This window comes from Struthio camelus, chromosome 2 (genome assembly GCF_040807025.1).
Source record: "Struthio camelus isolate bStrCam1 chromosome 2, bStrCam1.hap1, whole genome shotgun sequence".
NCBI classification, from domain to species: Eukaryota; Metazoa; Chordata; class Aves; order Struthioniformes; family Struthionidae; genus Struthio; species Struthio camelus.
In genome coordinates, this window is record NC_090943.1 from 100698022 (window position 1) to 100711699 (window position 13678).

Genomic DNA, 13678 nt, shown 5'->3' on the forward strand with positions numbered 1-13678 from the left:
GAAGTCAGCGGAATTTTCTCATTGTACTTCATGAGTGCAAAACCATGCATCGAATGTGCTTGAAGACAGAAAGAACTTTTCAAGTCATATTTGTTATTATCAGCAGCATTCAACGTTCCTTTAGTCTGAAGACACTAGAGACCTTAAGAACAGAAGGGATCTCACGAAAATCTGAGATTCTGTATCACGTGAGCTACAGATACTAATAGCTTTCAAGAGTTCCTGCATTAAGCCAATCACTGCTGTTTGAGCTGCAGTAAATACTTTAGAAGGATAATTCAGTCTTGGTTTAAAGTCTTACAGTTTGATGTACACAAAACTGTTTAAATAAATTACCTCTTGCACACACGCATTGACATATTTTAATGTAGGTGCAAACACTTTATGAAATCAGACATCAAGAAAATGCACAACAATCGCATGAAATACCATTGCTAGCTTGTAGTTTCTAACATTTGGAAAGTATAAGGTAGGTAGCTCTGGTGTACATCAACAGAAAAATTAAAGAGGCTAGCTAATCCTCTCACCAGCATTAAGTAGCAAAAAGGACACTAACGTAGCTTGTGACTTTTGAAGATTATATACTACCATTTAGAGCAACTACATTTCTAGCCCATATGGTTGTTGAAGATAAGCACAGAAAGACAAAAAAAAAAAAAAGAAGAAGAAGAAGAAACTTTGGTTCTGTTTTTTCTTGTCCAAAAAATAAGGTACAGTGTCCTACCAATACAAAATGTAAAGAAACTATTTTGGGCTAATGACAGTACAGGAATTCCACAAGCAGCAAAGAATCCAGACAGATCACATACTCGCAAACCTACATGAAAAATTCAGGGAAACACCTGTAGAGGGTAAGATCACTCTAAACTGGTAAATCAAAATGTTTTAATTTGTTTAGCTGTACGCTTCCAGATTTGTTTTTGATCCACCCCGCCTTCATTCAGTTTCCTATTTCTCTTGAACATTGGGATGAAAGAGCACAGTATTGACCACAGCTGATGAAACGCGATGTGGAGTACACTACTGGCATGCAGTGGTCCCACCTGCCTTTTGGCAGGGAGAGGTGCAGAGGCAGGAAGGAGGGTCAGGAGTACTTGCAGGGAGAGGAGGAAAAGGAAGGAATCTGCCTGCTCCTTCAGGGCCAGATGGCAGGGCAGAGTCATCTGTAAACTGGGACGCGGCAACATTAAAAAGGCATCAATCTTTAAGGTAATGCATAAGCAGCATTTTGATTAACTAGAGAGAACACTGGTATATTAATAATACTGCAGGTTGAAACTCCCTCTATGATTTTGTCAGTAACATGTACACATTTAAGAAGAGCAGTGAAAAGGTAGAGTTTGGAAGGACTCACAAGATACAAAATATGTCTACAATGAATATGTAACAGAACCTACATTTCTGAGTTGAAGTCCCATGCTTCCACTTACAATGCCAAAATTTGTCACCCAAATTCCAGTGCAATTCAATTTTCTGGAGAAATAATATTCTGATTAAAAAAACAGGAGATGGGCAAACAAGGTGAAGTGCAATTGATGCTATTTAGTTGTCTCTCCTCCATGGCAATACACTACTTTGAAGGCCTGTAGGTGTAAAGGGAACATACATGCTTGTGAATTCTGCATGTCAGAGAATTTTCATTGCTGATAAGTAATCCTTCCTTCTTTATTCTTTCTGTACATGATAGCTCAAACATACATTCACACAACAGGTGGTTCCATATAATTATCATGTGACATAAATCAGCAGATGGAGAGTCTCATAGTCCTGCATACAAAAAGTGACTACAGAACCACTCCACAAAATGCTGTAACAACTCTAAAGGTTTCAGAGACAGATTAACACCTACTGAAAGTGTGGACAGTGGCTTTGGGTAGTCCCATGATAGATGCTGGAAATAAAGGTATTTTTCACAGTGCTACTGAAGTTGCTTGGACTCTTCTGGAGTCCAAATTAGGGCTTTAACTGGTTCTGTCTTGATGGTTGTCAGCAAATAATGACACTCATTGAAGAACAAGAGATTTACGTGAAATTCAGATATTGTCTTAGAGAGAAACTTGCGGTACATCTGGAAAGGAACTCTATCATCAAGACAGATCTGTCATAAGGGCTTCGGCTTCTGGAAGAAGTGATAGCAACTTAGAAATCTCCCTTCACAGACCAAGAAGTGAACAACTAAGCTAAGGATCTGAAAGGGAGGATCCAGGAGAACACACAACATCAGGTTCAAATCCCACTGTGCAGTATGTCCAGTACTAGGTAAAAAAAATGAAAAATGGTGCTCCTTCAGCTCTAAGGAATTTGGAAATGATGGAGTAAGAAAGTACAGAAACTTTGTTGATAAGCAAATGATACTCAAACAGGTGCTGAATAGACCTTCACACAGCTTAAGGAAAGACGTGATGCCTTCAGGTACTCCAAAACGAGTACTCTATCAGAACTGATAAACTGGAGAGGACCAACAAACACACTGATCTGAAACTTAACTGCTAGTTTATTCCTTTTTGCTATTTAGAAAACATCTTTTCTGGAGTGCTCTAACCACTAGAACATGGATCCTGGTCCATGCTATGGAGCACAGCAGTTGAAGAACTGGTGGTATTCTCTAGGTAAATCTTCTGATATTTTGGCTGATTAAAATTGGCTGTGACTGCTGAAGCAGCAGGATAATACAAAGCATTACCCCTAATAAAATACATTGAAAATAGGCAGCTAGAGGGACACCTGACAGTCCTGCAAAGAGCTCAGGACTTTATCACTCTGGAAGGGGAAAGGAGAGGAGCCTGGCAGATGGCTGGCTGTGTGCCATTAGAGGGACTGGAAGTCTGGGGTCAGGATGCATTTGTTATTTTGCCTGCAGCTTGCAATGACAGTCAGCAAACTGTTCAAAACTTTACCTATTGAAAAAGCAGGCAAAGTCTGTCTGGCTTCATATATCCTGAAGAAACTTAAAAAACACGAGTCGAAATTCAAACAAGAACAATAGCTTATACAGATGGATGAATTCATGCCTGACAAACAACCACGATAGTCTGCAAGTCTAAACGGCAATGAGGCTGAGGAACATAAATGTGTTCCCAGACCATCCCAACCACCTTTGTCCTTAAACTCAGAAGACAAAGCAATCACTATCACAGAGAGGCAGAGTAAGGAAACTAGTGTTCCCTGTGATCTAGCTGTTTACCACCGATGCTTTCTCGGCTGGGATAAGAAGCAGTTTTCCAAAATGAAGCTGCTGAGTCCAGAATAGCACTCCCAATGGAGGGCCACCAGGATCTGTTCGTAATGCAGAGTATCCATTAGGTCATGTGGCGGTTCTACAGCCATACTGAGAAGACCCTGTAGAGGATTTGCCACCCACTCGATACAGTTTCTGAAGGCACAGTGACAGTCATGATGAAGAGGCCATCCGATTGGGGGCCTCAGGATAGTGAGATGGGACCTCATATTCAACTTCTAAGATGAAAGGGATTTCTCAGTCAGGGCCGTGCTGGTCTTTTAGAACAAGGGACGCTTGCTGTGTTTCTCTGAAGGATAACCAGAGTAACACTATAACAACCATCTGAACTACTGCCCCAAAAACTCTGTTGTCTGTGCTGGGGAACACAGCTGCCAAAAACAGAGAACCACACTGGCAGAGATGGCAAATCTTGGTGTTGCTGGAGTTTGTTACCAACTTTAATTCCCTCACAGCAGTTTCAGAAGCAGCAATGAAGATTCAGGTAACAGTCTAAGCATTGCTGGTGCCAAGTATGGAGACATCCAAGTTAGTACCATCGGTCCTAAAGAACGTACTGATGGTTGCTGGAGCTCATGTAGCTAGCACCCAGGCTGCTGTGATGGATAAAGAAGAACTGGTGCGACGGATAAAGAAGATGACATATGCTTACAGAGCTTCATATTGGCCTTCAGTGCCTGAACTGGTTCTGAGGATGACCAAATCAGAAGCCTCTGCGGTAACCACAAGGATCTGAGAGGACTTGACTTTATCAGTCTGGAAGGGAGAAGACAGAGAGACGTCCTTGGGATGGATTTCTTAGGAGGATGGACATTGGCAGATGAAAGACAAAGTAGTTAGATTTGGCTGACAGCTTTCCAGCGCATGATACCCACTGGCTCCCACATCAGAGTTTTCACTGCCTTCTCGAGGAGAAATTTCCTGTAGTTAAACTCACCATCCCTTCCAGGTTTTAAAGAACACCACATGGAGCACTCACCGGGAACAAGACTTGCACTATGGCACTAAGGATACCTTGCGTGTGTGACAACCCTTACAGCAGGGTGTAAAATAGCCTTTGGAGATGTTATCCAAGATAACTGAAAATTCATAGCAGCAACTGGGCAGTTGAGAGAAAATGAAATGAAGCCAAGAGTTCTCCACCTCACATACTCACTGAGCAGGAAGGAGGGTGGAAGTGACCATGGTCTCTGAGGAAAATGTTTCCAGTCTCAGGTGACAGGGCATTTGTATATCCACATCCTAAATGTATTTGCAGACTAACACTCCCTCCTCTCAAAAAAAAAAAAAAAAAAAAAAAAAAGGTCTTCCCAGTTGCAACTTTATACTAAATAACTAAATAACTGAATTCAGTAAATTTGAAAACTATGTTTGCTCATTTACTGTCTCCTCCTCCTTACCTGGACAGGCTGGAGAGCTGGGCAGAGAGGACCCTCCTGAAGTTCAACAAAGGCAAGTGCAGGGAGGAATAATCCCATGCACCAGTACAGGCTGGGGGTAGACCTGCTGGAAAGCAGCTCTGCAAAGAACGACCTGGGAGTGCTGGTGGACAACAAGTTAAGCATAAGCCAGCAGTGTGCCCTTGTGGCCAAGAAGGCCAATGGGATCCTGGGCTGCATTAGGCAGAGTGTTGCCAGCAGGTCGAGGGAGGTGAGGCCTCACCTGGAGTCCTGTGTCCAATCCTGGCCTCCCCGGTACAAGAGAGACATGGCACTACTGGAGAGAGCCCAGTGGAGGACTACAAAGATGACGAGGGGACTGGAGCACCTCTCCTATGAAGAAAGGCTGCGAGAGCTGGGCCTGTTCAGCCTGGAGAAGAGAAGACTGAGAGGCGATCTCATCAACCTGTATAAGTATCTGAAGGGGGAGTGTCAAGAGGATGAGGCCAGCCTCTTCTCCGTGGTGCCCAGCAACAGGACAAGAGGCAATGGGCAGAAACTGAACCACAGGAAGTTCCACCTAAACCTGAGAAAAAACTTCTTCACTGTGAGGGTGACAGAGCATTGGACCAGGTTGCCCAGAGAGGTAGTGGAGTCTCCTTCGCTGGAGATATTCAAAACCCGTCTGGATGTGATCCTGGGCAATATGCTCTAGAGGACCCTGCTTGAGCAGGGAGGTTGGACTAGACGATCTCCAGAGGTCCCTTCCAACCTCAACCATTCTGTGATTCTGTGATTCTGTTTAATAGAGACCTATTTCAGTTCTGGATTACTATTGCTCATGGTAAAATAAGGTATATTAAATATATCTTTTTGCAGTCAACTAAGTTTTACTTACAATCCCACACACGTATAAAGTCATCACTGATCAGTGCACACTAGTCAGCAGAAAGCCCACCACGAGTAAGTTTCTGAAAAATTCCTCCCTACAAATATGCTATACCACTGAGAGCTCCAGTACTGACAGAACAGTGGTTAACTTGTAATAAATTCCACAAAATCATATTCCCTATTCATTTCAGATGGGAAATAAGTAAATCTACAGTGATATATATGAACTGAAAGACAAAAGAAATGAATAAAGTGTATAACCACACTTTAGGTTAATCTATATACATTGGATTGGCTTTAAAATAATTTGTGAATATGTATACATTTTTGTTTACTTGTTTAGCTCAATATGTATATTTTCCATCTTTCAGAGGCCTTCAGACTCTAAAGCGTCAAATAAATAATTTTCTCTACTTCATATTACCAAGAAGTCTACCTATTCAGATATGTAAGAACCGAAACTAAAAATTGGCAAAGGACATTTCTCATTGAAAAAGAAAAGAGTGGCCTTATTACCTCCATTATTTCTATACCAACTTTACATATAAACATTTATTTTTCAACTGCCAGCCATAGGAATTTAGATTAGAAGCCAAAAATTAAGCTATGGCCCTTCTGACAACTGAGTTTTTCAAAGCTGAGTACTACCATCACTTAAAAATTTGCAGTCTCATACTTTTCAGAGTACATCATAAGTTTACACTAGAGTAGTTTTGTTCATTTGTGCAGGATCATGAAGAAGTTACTGGGGCACAGCTGAAAACAAACTGCTGGAGAGACAGGTTAGCTGACCTTCAGTCTGAGCATGCACATCACAGAAAAAAATCCAGAACAATATTACCTCTGCAAGATCAACAACAGTGCAGTCAGTAATACTTTACACACCACGCATTTATGTTTGGATGACAATACCCACTTACCTATGCTCCACTGAACAAAAACGTGTCAAAACTATGTTTAGTAGGAGGTCTGGCTTGTTGAAAAGTCTCTACAAACGCTTCAGGCACTGCTTTTACCACTTGGTCACTTATTTTCTTTTCCTTACACCTTTCACAAATACATAAGGACCCATCATAATCCTGGTGCCTTTAGGAGCCAGTTTGTATCAAATCTTCCCTTCAAAAACCAAAAAAAAAAGAGTGGTTTTTTTCCCCCCACAGCAAAAGCCTACAGCTTACTTGAATACGACTACGCACCAGGAAAACCTGAGTTCTGCTGTCTCTTCACCTACCAACTGACTGCGTACTTGACAAACATTGGCAGCCTGGGCCATTCAGCATCTTCATAATGTTTGCAAACGTATTCCTTTTATCAGAGGTAATAACAAGTAAATACCACAGTAAAATAGGAAATCTAAACCACGTTTACCTGGTGCTGAACCAGGAAGGTGGAACTCAGGAAAGAGACCTCTCAGCCATTAGTAGTAGTTCTCTGAGAGCATCAGCTCATTGTGCAGTGGTGGCCAAAACAGCCAAAAAACTCTGAATATTATTAAGTAGGGCAATGAGAACAAGATAGTGAGTGTCATCTTGCCACTACAGAAAACCCTGACATGCCCATATCTTGACTATCGTATGCAATTCTGGTCTCTGCATCTGAAGGACGACACAGAGGAGTTGCACAAGGCACAGAGAAGGGTAAGTGAAATGATTAAGAGGGTGGAGTATCTGCTGTATAAAGAGAGACTAAAAAGACTGGGACTCTTCAGTCTGGAGAAAAGAAAGCTGAGGACGGATATGGACAAGGTTTATAAAATCATGGTGGACAAGGTGAATGTAGAATGGTTATTTAACAAATTGCACAGTGCTTAAACTGGGGGACGCCTATAGAAACCAGTAGGAAATCAGAAAAAAAGATAAATGAACGCATTGTTTTATGTGATTAGTAGTAAGCTTCTGCAATTTGCTGCCACAGGCAATATTTGCAGGTTAAGAAAAGGATTAGGCAAATTCATGGACAACAGGTCCCTAAATATCCAGATACCAAAGGGAGCAGGCAGACATCCCTAACGCAATGCCTGTGGAGAGCGTTAAGGGGAACGAACTGCAGAAAGTGGCCAGCCTAACGTGCTGTCCATAAACAGTATGCCCTATCACCTCCTACTGGTGAGATCCAGTCGCTTATTTCTTAGGTTCTGTAATCTTCAAAAAGTTTTGAAATTCATTATATCAAAAGATAATAAACTCTGGTTCCAGGATGGAGCATCAACAATTCACAGTGCTGTTCACAGACCTGTCACAGGTCAGAAGGACAATTCACTATCCGGGGAGACGTGAACGTCTGCCCAGAACAAGATAAAGAATTGAAATGTGGTACTACAGCGGTCAGCCAGCCTTGAAATACAACGACTTTCCACCAGCTTTCTAAGCTCTACCACACAGACTTAATCTGTCACAGGTCATCTGTTTCTTAAAATAACCTAAATGATAAATCTCCTTTCAGCATCTGTTAGAAATCATAACCTATTGCTTCTCATAGACCAAACATGGTTATTAATGATTCGCTAAATCATATTATGAACCAAACTGTTAGTACAGACTATAGTCAATAACTTAGGCATATCTCTAGCGCTGCCTCTTCAGCAGTATCATCAAGGTCAGTGCAGCTACTCAAGTGGTTAAAATAAAGCATTTGTCTCTCAGCTAAACCGGGGTGTTACAGATCACAGCACCTGATCTGCAGCTACACATTCCCTGCCTGGGCCACATCCAATGCTCAGCCCAGTGGAGTCTTTCCACTGTTGAAGCAAGGCTTCGGATCAGCCTGTAGAATCACAATGTGTTTTCTCTGTTTTGTTTTGTTTTTGTTTATTACCTCTCTGTTGGTCTTCTGTTCCATTAAGTTGTTTTTGTGCTTCTTCAATTTTGTCTGCAAGAAAAAGAAGTCATTATTGAAATATATATGAAAAAGCAAGATTTCAGAAAGTCATTTACTGAAATCTATCTTGAAAAATCTGTTTATATTCAGCAGTAATACCATTCATACGTAAATATGCAGTACATTATGAATAATACTGCCACATAAAATTTTATCATGTTTTACCTGCAATGCTATTGACATGTTAAATTACACGGAACTGCAGAAAGAAAAACACTGGCATGGGATCTGCAGTCAACAGCTAATCCCATAGTAGTTTCTTGCCATCTATAACAATTTATGCAGTCAGGGGACTCTTCGGAATAGGTATTATTGTGTACTACTGATGCACAGAGTATTTTAATACGTTTTTGAAAGATGCTGTTAGAACGAGGCAATGCAGCATTCAATATGGTAATACGAACAACAAACAGAATTTGATACGTAAACTGATGGAGCCAGCGCTCCCACATGGGAGCAGGGGGGGATGAGCAGTAGTCCTGTGCTTATTCCTCTGTGAAACTACCCCTAAATTGTGCGAGTGCAGCTGGACCAAAAAGAGGCCAGGAGTCTTTTTACTAACTCTGCTCTTAGCAAATAGCCTGCTGCCACCGAAGACATCAGCATGGGAAGTGGAACGGTGTTTCTGCCGCTGCTCCACAGAAAACCTCGCTGGAAGGGTGAACTTCCTTCGATAACTGTGTGTGTAAAGGAAGAAGAAAGAAATAGGGCAATTGAAACTAATAAAACCTTGAGCTCCATTTCTTTCTGGAGATAAACAGCCCTTTGAGTGGCTTCTGGGAAAAGAGGTGGTGTTGATAAAAAGCAGCAGCCCTAGCACGGGCTGAGCTCCACTTCAAACTATGGCCTGAGAGACCAAGATCTGAGCTTGGAACGTGGCTTTTAGGTATAAGTGATAATTTTCCTAAACACCTCTGAAAGTTTCCAGGTGGTGGTTATTTAGAAAACTAAATTGAAAGAATGGAATGTAATAGGATTTATCCTAAAACTCTCTGACTGTGTTGGCGCAACTCGGGAAATATCAAGGCTTCCTGGCTGCCGCGTTTGGAAGAAGGAGCATAGCTCTGCAAGCTCCTCATCTCTCCCTTTCAAAGTGTGGAGGCTGCTATTCTGTCAGAGTTTTATTCCCCATTCCTATACAATGCAAGGCACCTATAAAATGATCTTTTCTTCAATAGACTTTATCTTAAAGCAGTGGTTTCATGTGACTTCTCTAATATTTATAAGCTTAATAAAACTAAAGGATGTTGGAACCATTTGTTCACAGTTAAAGCCTGAAATTGTTTTCCAGTAATTCTCTCAGCAGAACTAGGAAAAAAAAAAAACCTAAAATAAATCCTTCTCAGAGTTTTAAAGATTAAGTTCTATTCAGCTTGCTCTAGTTTTATGCTTCTGCTTTTCAAACCTAGCACCATACCGCCTTTTCACACGAAAACTAAATAATTTCTCTGCTGTAAGCAGTCCTGCAGAATGCAACAGAAGGGCTCACCCGTGTGTTTACAGGGCAGGCTCTCAAATTTCGAGTGAATGAAGCCGCTAACGAGACAGGCCACCACCACAATTCTAAAAGCCAAACTTCTTCCTTCTTCCCCTGAGGTTATTGAGACATACATATATACTTAACCCAGTTTTATATACGGCTTCTTTTGTACTGATTTACTTGCTGCTGAACACAAACACACGCAACTCCAAACCAGAACAAGCCTTTGCTCTTTACCAACCCGGTTAGACTTACTTCAAACAATGAAGACACGATATTTAACACCTTTCTGTATTCAGCTACAGCTCAAATGTTGTCTTTATCTATACATAATTTGTTATTATTGAAAAAAGGCTGACAATGACAATTCCCAACCAAAAAAAAAAGAAGGAAACATTAAAAAGACATCTCTTTATACATGTACCACTAACTTCATTGGAAAAAAAAAAAGGTATTTAACAATCTATTTTCTCCCAGATTACTTCTTTACAGAAAAGTGATAGAATACACTACTTATAGTTTCATGATAGCTGATAAATTACATGAACACACAGGAAAAAATACACATCAAAGAATTAACCCTGTAAACTAAGCTGTAAGACTTACCAAAAAGCAACAAGCAATCAAAAATGTAGATTGGCTATCAAACTCATTTCCCCTTCGCTTAGAAACACATCTAACACATAAGATACAATGTTTCTCTCTTGAGGGGATGTAAAAGATTCATCATCAAGATTCAAACTTAAGTACACTAACAATTGCAACATCATCATTAAAAGAATTAACTGGATATTTCCCATCACTGCTACAAAAAAATTCATGTGTTTAAATTCACAATCATCACAGTTCACAGAGAAAAAAATTAAATTCATTAGGAAAACCAGGAAAATTAATTATTTTGAAAGCATGCTATATTAGATAGCCAGAAAGATTATGTGTTTTATCTCTTGAACTGAATTCTCTCTCCTTTTTCAAAAAAAAAAGAGTTCCTATCAGGAATTCCCACCTACTTGTATGTTAGGCTGCAACGCTAAACAAAGAAATACAGATAATAGAAATAGTAACTAGGCAAACATATGCTTGGTGCACAGCCAGAAAATCTCATACATTTCCTGCATCTCCTGATATGCATTCCCCAATGAAATGTAACTATTCCATATATGTCTTTACACATACAGATGTATCTCAGCGCAGAACAGTTTCAAGAATTCTGAACCCACTAAAATTTCACTATTGTTAGCGACGACTGACAGCACCATTGTGGATTACTGAACAGAGTTAGCAAACAATTGGACAAAGGGAATAAGGCATGATAAAAGGTGCTTTGGTCATATGTTTGACAAGCGGTGCGTAGTTTTAATTACGCATCGTAATGCTTCCCAAGCTCTTGCTGCAGCACTGTGTTATTAAATCTTTGCTGAGACCTGAGGAGAGATTTCTGACTTTGACTGTAAATGAGTTACGGGTATTAACATGGGTGTACCTACTAAAAATGTCATGAAGAATTACATCTTCGTAATAACCCTTCTCAGACAGCTACCTATTCTAATTATTACCCTAAGTTACCTTTAACATCACATTACTGAATCTGTGGCAGTTGCTTTAAAAACTGATACATTTTACAACTACAGATACTATATTAGTGACTATCTTACAAAAAGATGCAAAAGATGTTTTTAGAATTAAAGGAATAACTGGGTTATCCCAAAACGCTGTGGAGCAGGAGTGAGTCGTTCACTTTGAATTGCTCACGTAAGTTAAACTGAAATATAGCTTCCCTTTGGTCTTTTGAAACTTCCCAGATGGACCCCCAAATAACTTGCTAAATAACATAACATTTATTTCATGTTATCGGTTCCCTCTGTCCTTTGTTTCATTAAATTAGCCTTATATGACAGATTATAAGGTAAATAATTTTAGACTTCATGTACCATACTCTTTCATAATTATGTTATAGATTCCCTAACAGTACAATCCTTTGAAAACTTTTTTACACAAACATCAGCTACAAAACCCAGTACGAGCTGAAAATTGCAAATTCCATAATTATTCAAAAATAACAACAGCAAATAATACTATCTGATCTACTACTCACTTAACTTGGATTTTGTGTTATTTCAGATTGAAACCTACAGTACTGAATAAATCGTCTAATCTGGAATTTCACAAAGGAGACATTCCTTTACTACTGGAATGTTACTAAGCTCCACCAGGATAAGAGAAAGCAATATAACTAATGGAAATACCTGACGCATTTCTGATAAGGTACCCCCTTCATTTCGCATAAAACTACAGAATCGTGTAGATTTTGACTACTAGGTCACTGTAAGACCTATTCTAACGCTCACAGCTTGCAGGAAACAGCCTTCTGAAATAGCACACATCTACAAGCAGAAGATAACAACTCTGTGACAGATACGTTCTCATTTAAGACGGGACACGTCTCACTGAGAGCTTACTAGGGGGGAAAAAGTGGAACCAGAACGAAAAAGGAATTTGGTCATATGCTCCAGTGTGCGCAGAGGAGAGATTAAACAAGCCAACAATCAGCGCAAACCTCTAAGGTAGGGGCCTGTCCAGCACAGACTTTGAAACTCTGTCCTCCTAATTTGGGAACCTTTCGTAACAGTTGCAAATAATCGTTCCTGAGTTTTGAGCAGTCTTACAACTGTCCGTGCGCTCACGCGCCCACGCGATGGCTGACCCTACCCTGCCATCGGCAGCGAGCGTCCAGCCGCTCTTCCCACCGCCTCTTAACTACCAGCTATTGCTTCCTGCTAGCGGGGGGGAAATTGAACAGGGACAGGTTTAATGCAGAGAAGAACGTGTTTGCTCCATAAAAACATAACTGTTATAGCAGTGTTATAAGTCATGGAGGCAGCTCTCGGTTATCTGAGGTAGGTGCATACCATCAAAAAGCAAAAGCGATAATAAACTTATGTGTGTATGTGTATACACACGCGCGCTCGCACATGTAGTTAGTTATTACAAGTAAAACAAGATGACATGGATACAATGGAGAAAAAAAAGAGGTCAGTGACCAACTGTGAAATGCAAATATTTTTGAAAAAGCACGGATGTAACTCAAGGAAGTCCACAAGCTGCAGCACAGAGTGAACCCAGCTACAGCCTCTAGCTGACTGAGCAGCCAGCTTGGGCAGCAGTAGGGGGATATTGATTGTATTAAGTTCATTTTCTTGTAGCAAGACGTTTCAAGGCTTTTGCAATAACTGTGCAGCACTGCAATTCATGTGCCTAAGCTATGAATGCAACTAGCAAAGAAGGACGAGTACAGAAAGCATGAGGAAGCACTCTTTTCTACATGACGGCCTGTTGACAAAACCATGCTTTGCACTTCCTTAGGAAAGTCATCCCTCCTTCACGATCGTGCTCATCCAAACAAGCAGAATTTTGTTTTTATTATGCCACTTGCAGCAAAGGAATAGCTCTTTTTTTTTTTTTTTTGGTCAGGTATCAAGCCTCTTCATGCCATCGCCCAATACAGCTCTTCCAGCAGATGTCTGCTTGTGCAAATATAACCGAATTCTTTGTTCTTTTAAATATATAACTTTACTGTCCTTTTAAGGAACACAAGGAATGAGATTTTGTACAGTAAAATACGCTTGCTATTTTACACACTTCCTACCATGAAAGCTGATCTAATGGATTCCAATCGTCTGAGTTTGACAAAGTGGTGGTGTGGTAGATTTCTAATGAAAAAATAAAGCAGGATTTTCACCAAGTTTACATTCCCTATTTTTGATCTGCACAGAGAGAAATAACCTCACAGATTTCAATTACATACGTTACAAC

General features: G+C 40.4%; 1 protein-coding gene across 14 annotated transcripts in view; it reads right to left on the reverse strand.

Moving 5' to 3' along the window:
- HIVEP1 (HIVEP zinc finger 1) overlaps window positions 1-13678 on the reverse strand; it is a 130840-nt gene that overhangs the window by 47540 nt on the left and 69622 nt on the right. For all 14 annotated transcript variants that reach the window (XR_011139067.1, XM_068931848.1, XM_068931840.1 and 11 more), the window contains one exon: window positions 8323-8376. Coding sequence is in view for 9 of the 14 variants with exons in the window: in XM_068931848.1 (XP_068787949.1) it covers window positions 8323-8376 (54 nt within the window). In the remaining 5 variants the exon portion in view is untranslated. The remainder of the gene's footprint in view (window positions 1-8322; window positions 8377-13678) is intronic.